At 52.6% G+C, this 11,359-nt stretch overlaps 1 protein-coding gene across 1 annotated transcript in view; it reads right to left on the bottom strand.

Moving 5' to 3' along the window:
• Positions 1-1,532: 1,532 nt before the first annotated feature.
• BDH1 (3-hydroxybutyrate dehydrogenase 1) overlaps positions 1,533-11,359 on the bottom strand; it is a 34,099-nt gene continuing 24,272 nt past the window's right edge. Inside the window, 4 exon segments of the mRNA XM_032629404.1 lie at positions 1,533-1,732; positions 1,734-2,115; positions 3,464-3,579; positions 3,581-3,613. Of these exon segments, the coding sequence (XP_032485295.1) occupies positions 1,625-1,732; positions 1,734-2,115; positions 3,464-3,579; positions 3,581-3,613 (639 nt within the window). The 3' untranslated portion in view covers positions 1,533-1,624.

Below are 11,359 nucleotides of genomic sequence, written 5' to 3'. Positions count from 1 at the left end.
GGTACACAGGTTCAAGCCCTGGTCCAGGAAGATCCCACATGCCACGGAGCAACTAAGCCCGTGCGCCACAACTACTGAGCCTGTGCTCTAGAGCCCGCGAGCCACAACTACTGAAGCCTGCACGCCTAAAGCCCGTGCTCCACAACAAGAGAAGCCACCGCAGTGAGAAGCCCGTGCACGGCAATGAACAGTAGCCCCCGCTCGCCATAACTAGAGAAAGCCTGCAAGCAGCAACGAAGACCCAACGCAGCCAAAAATTAAAACAAGTAAAATAAATAAATTTATTAAAAAAAAACAAAAACCCAAACCCAAGAAGTGATAACACAGACTCTACTGATCAGTGACCTGGTTTAATTAAAAATAAGTCCATAGAAGGAAGGTGAGCCATCAATGAAGGCCACCCTGAGCACCATAGAACAGGTGTGTGTGTGTGTATAAGCACCAGGTGAGACAGACAGGGAACCTGGACCCACCCCTGGGGGAGGAGAGGCCACAGTGCCCGTCCTATGTATCACAGCTCCTGCCAAGAATGTCCCATCAACAGGGGTCCCACCGCAGGCAAGACCAAGCGGACCCAAACCAGAAACAAATGACCTCTTAACCAGTGAGCACCTCCACACAAGTTTGTCCTAAGATAAGCTGGAGAAACCTCAAATGGAAATCTCCAGAATGTTGCCAACCCCTCCACTCAGCTCTGAATCACTGGCTGCAGGCTGCACACAGCAGCACCAAGGACATGCAAAGAGGTGCATGGTGGGCACATGGTATATATGGCCCAGGTGAGGGTACAGAGCTCATCACAGGATCCTCAGATAACTGGATCCAGAGCAGCCCCGGAACATAAAATGTGAAATGTTTCTACAGCAGTGGCAGGAACACACGACTTGGACTTTTATATTTTATATAAAGCAATATAAGGAAAATTGATTTATAAGCAATAAAAGGGTAATTCACGTATCCTCTTTGAGCCAAAAATTCTTCATGTACTAAAGAAAAAAAAAAACTGCCCTTTTTACTCATGAGGCTGGTTTAAGGATCAAATGAGATAAATTTTTTTGATGTGGACCATTTCTTTAAAGTCTTTACTAAATTTATTACAATATTGCTTCTGCTTTATGTTTTGGTGTTTTGGCCCCGATGCATGTGGGATCTTAGCTGACCAGGGATCAAACCTGCACCCCCTGAATTGGAAGGCGAAGTCTTAACCACTGGACCGCCAGGGGAGTCCTGAGATAAACTTTTTGAACTGATGCTTTGGCTTTAAAATATAAAGGATTTGGATTCTATTTTATAATAAATCTGTTTTTAATATAAAGATGTCTACCTAAAATCGTTGTATAAAATCAATTCCAGAAAGACAGATTCACCATGTTTGCCCTGAGGTTTGTGGGCCCTGCCCACCACTCTGCACCCCAGTTGAGAAGGCCCGAGCCATTCACTGGGCACACGAGTTGAGCTGGGCTGCCTGCTCTGGTTAACGCTCAGACTGGTAGTGGGTCCTCCTGGGACTGGGATAATCCACAAGTGGGTAATCAAGAGGTAATGACACAAGCCCCTCCCCCTCCCTCCCTCCGTCCTCTTCCCTCCCCCCAGGGCTCCACAACAGAGGCCAGTGCGAAACTCCTCAGTGTATGTAGATCCTGTCGGAGATCGCTCCGGGCAAGTGGGTCGTGATCCGCATTCGCACCCAACAGCAGTAGTCCATGGGGTGGTAGCGAGTGTAGCGGGTAGCCGGAGGTCAGGGTGTGGGTGACAGCTCTGATGATGGGGGACGTGTCCGTGGAGCTGCCGTTGCAGTAGGTCTCCATCTTCGTGACCCTCTCGTCAAAGTACTTCCGGCCGTAGTCCTTGCGCACCCCCGCAGGCAGCTCGTCCCACATCTTACTGGCGATGGCCTGGATGCGCTCAGCGATGTGGAGGCTGGTGGTGGCGATGAAGTTGCCGGGTTCCACCACGCCGACCTTCACTCCCAGTGGGTGCACCTCGTAGCGCAGGCAGTCGGAGAAAGCCTCCGCCCCAAACCTGGTGATGCAGTACGGGGGGCCGGCCGCGTGGGCCATGCGGCCCAGCATGCCGCTGGTGTTGACCACGCAGCCTGCGGAGCAAGACAGCAAACTCCTGCTCACGGAACAATACCTGCAGAGGGTCTGGGGCCTGGCATGTTTCTGGAGATCTGGCCAGAACCCGGCCTCCTGGCCCCTGACAGCTATTTTGCGGCCTGTCAGGCTGGGGCTCCGCCTTCTGAACCAGCCAGGGTCAGGGGGCCCCCTCGTTTATAATGAAGGCCAGCTCAGGCCCACACATCAGCGTCAGCATCTCTGGTATTTCCTGGGTAGCTGGCTGTTCCCAGGCAGGACAGGGGAGGAGGAAAGAGTGGAAAGCAGGCCTACATAGTGGGAGGGCACAGTAAAATGAGCAACACACAGCAAGCTCTGTCTCGCCTGCCATGTTCTCCTATTGCCAGTAACCCCAAATTGTTATCACCTGGTTGGGCTCTGTCGCCAAGAAGGCAGGGGCAGGGTTCTGAACCTGACTGCAGATCTAAGACATGTGGACAGAGTCTCAGGCACCGGGAGAGAGTGGGGAGCTGGAGAAGCTCTCCCATAGGCCCAGGCTGGGGGTGCTAGGAGCTGACCACAGCCTCTCCCAGCCGTGGGGCAGTGGATGGAGAAGGAGCCATCCAGCCTGCCCGGTAAGCCCAGGCAGACTTGAGACCCACTCGCCCTGGGTGTGCACCCAGGAAGTTAAGGCACAGCCCCACCTGGGCACTGTGAGGAGACACCTTTCAGAAACCTCTATGTTGGAAGTTGCTGAAGGATTGGGGTTTTCTTCCAAAACCCTACAGCTGCTCTCTGGGTTCCTCCTGTCATTGCTGGGACACTGGGATGGATGGTATGGATCTTCCCCTTTTTGCCATAATTGTTTCCTGCTATTGGGAGAAAATCTGAGTCAGTGACTTAGGTGGTTTGCTTACATTTGGCCACCTAACGTGGTTTGTTTTGGCAATTTCTAATCTTGATTATTACTATTATTATTTTCACCTACTACAATTGTCTCATTGGTTAACTATGGCATAGTAACCCATAGAATGGATATACCAACATTTACTTAACCACACCCCTCTCCATACCTGATGTGTACACACAGCTCTGTGCACAAAGGTGGTTATTTGTCTAGATTAGGTTCCCAGACTGGGATTACAACTGTAATCTTTTAGCCTTTGGTGCAGACTGCTGACCTCTTACCTGTTCTGCTTTCTGAAAATCACACATCCCTTTCTGCTGCCCCCCCTGTCCAGGGCACCCCCGCTGGTCACCATCCACGGCCCCGTGTGGCCCCTGGGGGTCATGCACTCAGCCAGTGAGGGCAGTGGATGTTGAGTCTGCTGAGACCTATTTCCATTCTGAGCAAAGATGAAAAGGTAGAGCAGGCCCAGGGGGCAGGAAGAAGGTCCCTTTCCAACTCAGCTGTGGCCCTCTAAATGAGGGGGAGAAAGGGTTTTGTCCCCCACACTGTGCCCCAGAGGTTTACTTCCACCACCTCCTTGTAGGTCTCCATGCTGGTGAACTCCACATCCCCCAAACATTGAGATGCCCGCATCGTTAACCAGGCCCTACAAGCCTGGACAGGAGGGGACAGAACCGCACTCATCACAGGGCTCGGCCTCTGGATATCACCCATCAGCCTGCAGGCCATTCCCCTCCTCACTTTCATTCTTTTTCCCCATAACTTGCCAGCTTCTTGTCCAAGGCTCTCGGGACACGTTCTAGAGTCACCCAGGAATGACAGGAGATGGAGAGGCCTAAACTGCAGGCTGTGACCCTCCCTACAGTCTAGTGTCCAATTCTCATCTCACTTCTGCCTGCAGCGACTCTCTGACCCATCATGACCCAGCCCTCCTCCAGCCTGGAGCCCCACCTCACCTCACTCATTTCTACCCTATTCCCTCCAGTCTCATCCCACTCCCTGCACCTGGGCACCTGTTTATTCATTCCTGCCTCTGAGCCTTCACTTGTATTCTCCCTCTTGCCAGAAACCAGGGGAACCTCAGGAGTCTTCCAGGCCAAGCCCTCTCTGGAGGACCAGAGAGGGGACGCGGTGTCCAAGGTCACACAGCAAGTTAGAGGCTCAGCCAAGCCTTGATGTCGGGTGGGGCCCCCAGTCCAGCTCCACTCCAAGACCCTCCTAACCACTACTCCATCCTCTGTGAACCATGCACTATTGGCTGGGTGTCATGTGGTGAGCCCCTGGCACCTGTTAAGCTGTTCATCAACATGAACAATGGACACACCTAGTATTTGCAGGTAGCGAATACCCCTCAGCTTTGTGTGGTCCCATGGGGCTTAGTACAGGGTCAGAGCAAACATACACTCTCTGAGTGTACTTGGGTTGACTGTTTCCTGCAAGGCCAGCTAAGAGCTAGATAAGTAGACTCAGAGAACTGTGTGCTAGAAGGATCACTGGAGTCCGTTTAGCCTGATTACTACTCTCACAGCTCGGGAAACAGAGGACCCAAGGGGGAAGGCTGGCTCTGGTGTGACCGGTGAGGCTGAGGCAGAGGCAGAGCTGAACTGGGGGACGGGGCAATGAGGAGGCAGCCTTGAGCTGCAGGGCCCCCTCTGAGCTGTCTTTTGGGTGTAAGGCCTGGATGGGCTGGAGCCTCAGGACGGCGGGGCCCTGCCTCTTCTTTGTGGAATCCCTCAGGATTTAGTCTCCCGTGGCCATGAAGGTGCTCCTTGCCAAGGCGTAGCCTCAGGGCACAGCTGCCTCCTGGGGGGCTGACCCCTGCCTGTGGGAACTCTGGCCCTGCGTCACCCCTAGTTAATCATGGAAATGAGTTTGTGTAAATGACAGAGTAATTGGTCTCTAGCTTCTTTCTTTCGTGTTACCCAAATTAAAGCTTCCTCAACTGACCTCTGGTGCCTTCTCCTTCAATTATGGAGAATTAAGGTCATTTATTAGAGGAAGGAAATGGCTGGTTAACAAAGTGCTCATGACGCTCTCACCCCCACTCCCCATGGCGGCCAAGCCGAAGCCTCCCCCCGCTCAGCTCTCAGGGCTGACCTCACGCAGCCACTCCCTCTCCCCCCCCCCCCCCGCCCCCGCAGACTTTCCCCTGCAAGTCTTTGCCCCACTCCTGTCACCAGGAGAAGCAGGAGGCCTCTCACCAATTGTCAATGCTGCCACTTCACCCTCCACCTTCCACACCATCAGCCATCCATTTTCTCTCTTACGCAACTTCCACTCCTCCCTTGCCCCGGCTCCCTCCCTTCAACATTGTACACAGCAGATGCTTAATAAATGTTTGTCAGGTGAATGACTGTCTGTAAATACCATGTCCCCATGTCCCATATCTTAATCACGCTACCCCCTCACACCACCGTCTTGCTCTCCTTTCCTCCACAGCCAGGCTTCTGAGAACACAAGCTACACTCTCCAGTTTCCCAGTTCCCTGCCACTCTGGGTCCCGGCCCCATGCTGCTCCAGGGTGGCCAGGGCGGCCCATGCTAAGGACGTCTCCCTCATCCCTCACCCTCGCCATCTTCACTGGCCTCAACCTCTCCCTCCACACCTGGTGTGCTTACACCACTTATGGATCCTGACCCTCACTCCTCCCTTCGCATTAATGATACCCAAGCATCTCCTCCATCTTCCCTGGCCCCTTTCTTCCACCTGTCCCTCAATGTCCTGTCCTAGTGCACCTTCCCTCAAATGACACTCAATGCTTAGGCAGCCTCATCTTCTTTATGTTCATGGAAATTTCCAGCTGCTTTGTGTTTGATTCATATGGCACAGTATCACACAACATAAAATACATACAGTCCTTTTATCCAGCTAAAATTTAATTACATCTGACACCGATAACGAAAAAAGTTTAACTGAACTTGACCTGTGGAAGCACACTGTTCCTGGATCACAACTCTGACGACATGATAAGTAGCAACGGTCTGTGGACGAAGGAGCTCACTGGAGTCCTCAGCCAGCATTCTGAATAAACTCATGACATTCCTGCTGGTCTGGGTGACAGCTGTTCTCCTGCAACGGCCCCATCGCCACCTCCGAGTAACTGTTCCAATGTACCCCCAGGGAGTCATGGCTCCTCCCAACCCCACCTCCTCCTCCAGACCATCGCTCTTACCTGCATGTCCCACAGGTCCCCAACTCATCCTAACCAACCAACACACCAAGTGCCCAGTGGCCCAAGCCTGCTCCTCTTCCTTGCTAATAGTTTCACTGTCATCTTCGACTCCTCCAGCCCCTTCATCTCTTCCCCATCTAATGAGTCAAGAGTACTATTAATATTACTGAGAAAGATCAAAAGGACAGCTGCCAGGCCCTGAACTAAGCACTTTGCATCCATTCATTCTCCTGATCCTCACAACCAACCTAGAAAAGAGTACGATAGATACTAAATTGTTCCATATCTGGATGAGGCAACTGAGGCTCAGAGAGGTTAAGAACCTTGCTCAGTGTCACCCAGCTAACCAGTGGACAGGAGGGCATTAGGACCCAGGTCTGTGTGAGGACACAGCGCTGGCACTTAACCCTGTGCTGCTGTTGCCTTCCTTTGCTGCGTCCTTAGAATCGGTGCCTTCTTTCCTGTGTCTACAGCATTAGTTTGGGTCCCTGTTGCCTCCCTCCTATGTTGTTGGAGAAGCCCTCCCAGGTCTCCCTGTCACAGTCTCTTTCCTCCTCCTCCATCCTGCTCTGACCCCCTCCGGCAGACCCTCCTCCTCGGTCAACCACTTCCTGCTCCTATGCTTCCCTTCCGGAGTGGGGCATGCGAGGCCTCCTTTCCCATGCTTCTCACCCACTCCCCACCAAGGACTCTGCCCTCTCTGAGCCTGAACAGCCTGCCACTCCTCTGACATCGTAGCCCCTCCTGCCTCCGCTGCTTCCTGGCTCTGCTCAGCTCCCCTGCCCCTCAGTCTGAGAGCAGCTTTAGTTGAAATGCTCCTGCCGTGGTCAGATTGACATGTGAGCCTCACAGATGGACAAGCTGAGACCCTCACAGGTGAAGGGACAAGCCCAAGATCACACTTCTAGTAAGAGGCTAAGCCCAGAGTAACTCCAGTCTTCTCACTCCCAGACCAAGGGTGCCCCAGATGTAGGGTCTTCCCTGTCCGTGGCATAATGTCTCCAGTGCTATAACTGTTCCTCATTGGTCCCACCGTGAAGCCACTGACATCCACTTGGCTGGTGCCCAACTACAAACTTCTCCTCCCTGCTCATACCCTTTTGGGTGCTCAGCATACTACCAAGTATACAGTAGGCACTCAATAAATGTTTACTGAATGCAAGATAAGGGATGGTTTCAAGATCAGGCCAGGCCCACAGCCTGCTGGTTGGTCTACTCACTTGGCCTTTCCCTGCAGTGGGGAGGAGAGGGCTGGTTACAGGCTCTGGATGTCCAGTCCCTCAGAGCCCTGCTGGGGAGCAAAGGGGCTCGTGGCAGATGGCTCACCAGCTCTAATCGGACAATGCCCTTCATCTCACCACCACGGCTGGCTCCCCTGGCTTTGGCAGCAACTGTTCCACAGAGCCAGGGTGAAAGGCATCAAACTCGCCATCAAAATGTGCCCTCCACGGTGCAGGCAATGGGAGTGGGGAGAATGCACTTGTCTCCCGGAAGGTTCCTGCTGGGGTCGATGGGTGGAGTACGATTCAGAGCGGCCACCAGCTTAGGAAAGGCATCTGGTCTGAAAGCTCAGGGAGGGCACCACCTGGAGGTCAAAGACAGTATTGCCTGAGAAGGCGGGAATTTGCACTGTTTTACCAGGAAAAAGACAGTTGGGAGGAGGGGGCAGGAAGGGAGAGAAAGAGGGAGAGAGAGACATGTGCAACCAGGTATCTGACAGATTTTTTTTCTTTTTCAGACCTAAAAATCTTCACATCTTTCTTCCAAAAAATGCAGTATTGGTTAAGTAAGGTCATGGTAAGTGGTTTAACAACCCTTCCTGAAATGCATCGAGCAGAAAAAAGCAGCAGGGAAAGGTTTGTGTGTCAGGGTGGTGCTGGGGTTTGAGCCCAATCCAAGGGCAGGGGGTGAGTGCTTCCCCCTGCAACCCAGGGTCCTCCCCGCCTTTCCCGGTTAGGCTAACTGGCCAGACTAGTACAGGGAATGGAGGTGATTCTGCCCTGGTGGCAGAGGACAACAAGAACCAGGGTCTGTGTACTCAGGTGCATCCCTTAAGAGATGCCCAGTTGTTCCAGCTACAGTTGGAAATAAGGGCATCGCCACCTGTCCTGACCTGCTCAGGTTAGTGCAATGAGGAAATTGTTTTTTTTTTTAAAAACCTGTTATATGACAAGCTCTATGCAAATTCAGGTATTATTAAACAGGAGAAAAGTGTCATTCACTCAGCAAACATTTCTTGGGCCTCTGTCATGTTCCAGCACTGTGCTAAGAACACAGACACAAAAATAAATAACTCAGCCTCTGTTCGCAAAGAGTCAAGTTTTAGGGAAGGAGGCAGATGGGTAAGCAAAGAATACGGGGTGACTTTGCTGTATGAAAGCTTGTGGGAGGTGGGAGGCTGCACAGAAGGTGAGGTGGGCAGGGAAGAGCCTCCAAAGGCAGTGCCAGCTGAGGACATTAACAAGAGGGGGCCTGGGGATGGGGCACTTCAGGAGGAGGGGCACTACGGTCCTGCCGTAAGCCACTGCAGGCAGAGCAGAGGCAGGGGAAGTGGTGGGACATGAGGCAGGAGAGGTGGGCAGGGGTCTGCTTGGGGTCCGGGGTGAGCTGCTGGAGGATTTGAATAAGCTAGACATCATTTATTGTTTACTGTGCTTCACACTGTGCTAAGCACTTGACACGCATTATCTCATTAGTCCTCACGTCCTAAGCAGGTTGTATTACCGTATTTCCTGTATTCTATGACACATACTTTTTTCACCATAGGGATGAGCTACGATCGATGTGAAAATTAAACACTGTCAGTCATAATTTAATTGGTAGTGACTTTTCTCAGTGGTCTACAGAACAGTGATGCATCTTATGAGAGGAAAGGAGTAGCTGCCAGAGGATGAAGTGATGGAGAAATGCCTACTCTCAGCCGAGGGCTGGCCTGGGCTACATCTGGTACTGAAACAAACATCCCCAGGAAGGCCAGAGCGGGAAGCAGGAGGATGGTCAGCATACACCAGCGGTGGAAAGTTCTCTGCAGGTTGGGCTGAGGGTCAGTGGTTTGAACTAGGAGGACCCTAACCCCAGGTTCTCCAGGGGGCCTCCCCAGTGGCCCTGGAAGCAGCAGCACGGTGTAGCACCAGGAATGCCAGCCACATCCAGAGTCACCTCTGCACAGAGCAGCCAGGTGTGAGGCTCAGTCCACGCTGAACCCCCCTGGTATGCCAGTCTTCCCAAACAACATGGTGTTCCAGCTATGGGGGAGCAGACGAGCCTGGAGCTCCTGCTGCCGTCCCCACAGAGGGCTGCACCAGAGAAGAGCTCCCTGGACGCCATCTTCAAGTCCAGAGGCTGGAGGGGCTGGTGCCCACAGACACTTCTCTTTCCCACAGACAGCACGTGGACATTAGGAAAACACATGTCTTGTTTTAATTCAGTCTTCATATCATGGTTCCTCAAATGCCCCTTGGGGTAGAGCCCGCGTGGCCTGAGTCTCTGAGGGATGCTGATGTCTACTTCCGATAGCACGGATTCCAGCTGCTATCGAGAGCTGAGTGACATTTCCTCCTCTGGACTTCGTTAACCCTCTGCCATCTGGCAGCAGCTCTCGGGCCCCACGCCAGACCTCTCCTGTGCTTCTAGCCAGCATCAAGCCAATGCCCCTGCAGTTCCCGGGGGAAGCCCCTCACTCTAGGCCAGGGTACCAGCAGGAACTTAGCTTGGCAGCTTGGCAGCTAAGAGCCTTCTCACAGAGGAAACCGGGGGTTAATCTCACAGCCCACAGCTTCAGGCTCAGCATTCAGGCCCCAGGAGAGAAACCCCACCCTCCTACCTTCTCCAGACATTCCTCCCAGGAGTCCTCATCTGCCTCGGAGCAGCCTGCAGGTCCTGCTGTCAGTTTGCCTCCAGCTGTTCAAAGGAAACTTTTCCCAACCCCGCTCAGCCCGCAGACCATGGCAGTCTGTCCCCTTCCGGATCCACCTGTCCCGGGGCCCAGGCTGCACTGCCCGGGCCACACTGCCTCCCTGGCTCCAGGGTTTCTGTCTTTGTCCATGTCTGTCTTGCTGCTCAGGGACAAGCATTCGGTCCGACTGTGTTGGTGCCTGTGTAACCGGTTTATTGATAAACCCACTTCTTTCACTATCCCTTTAAACTTCGTCTGTAAGCTACTTTACCACCCCTGGATGAAATTTCAGGCAAGTCTTGTAGCTTTTCCACTCATTCTCAGATCACAGAGAACCTCTTTGTTTTGGCAGGGAGTCCAGTTCAGTCTACTAATCAAATAACTCCTGTCCAGTCTGGCTTGAATACCCAATCTCTCAAACTTATATCCAGTTTAGATATCCAGTTTGGCTCTAGAGACTGTCATACAGAGTGAAGTAAGTCAGAAAGAGAAAAACAAATATCGTATATTAAAGCGTATATGTGGAACCTAGAAAAATGGTACAGATGAACTGGATTGCAGGGCAAAAATAGAGACACAGATGTAGAGAACAAACGTATGGACACCAAGGGGGGAAAGTGGCGGGGGTGGGTGGTGGTGGTGTGATGAATTGGGAGATTGGGATTGACATGTATACACTGATATGTATAAAATGGATGACTAATAAGAACCTGCTGTATAAAAAAATAAATAAAATAAAATAAAAATCAAAAAAAACACAACAATTTATATCCAGTTTAGAGCCTGCCCTGACCCAGGCCTGGCAGGGCTGTGGGAAGTGGGAGTGGGGTGCCAGGTAGCAGGGCTGGAAGCTGGCCTTCTCACTATTTTCAAGTTCGTCCTCCTCTCCTATTCCTTAATCTCTGACCCTTCCAGGGCTGGATGCAGGGGCTGGCTAATGAAAGGGCAAGATGTAGTCTTCTGAGGGTGGTGCCATTGTTGTCTGCTCTTGGAGCCCTGGGACAGCAGGTGCTCAAGAACTGGTCCTCCCTTCTTGGGACACTTTTGTGGTTTCCGCAGAGATCCTTCCACTGGACCATTCCCTCCTCTACCTGGGCATCTCCTCCATCAGCCTGGGCGCTTCAGTGGGACACCCTTCTGGCTGAGTCACACGCACCCTCCTAGAGGTCTCACTGCACAGGTGCCCTTAAGATGACTCCAGGCAGCTCTCCCATTGTGCATATCAGGTCCAGGCGGCAGTGTCCTGCCTGGGTAGAAGGACAGCCCTCTCTCTAGGGGCTCTCTTTGCTCTGCTTCCAGATGAGCCACTCCACCCTCATTTGAGG

Source organism: Phocoena sinus, chromosome 4, assembly GCF_008692025.1.
Source record: "Phocoena sinus isolate mPhoSin1 chromosome 4, mPhoSin1.pri, whole genome shotgun sequence".
Lineage (NCBI taxonomy): Eukaryota > Metazoa > Chordata > Mammalia > Artiodactyla > Phocoenidae > Phocoena > Phocoena sinus.
The sequence above is the reverse complement of the archived record's forward strand: the minus strand, read 5'-3'. Positions and strand labels throughout refer to the sequence as shown.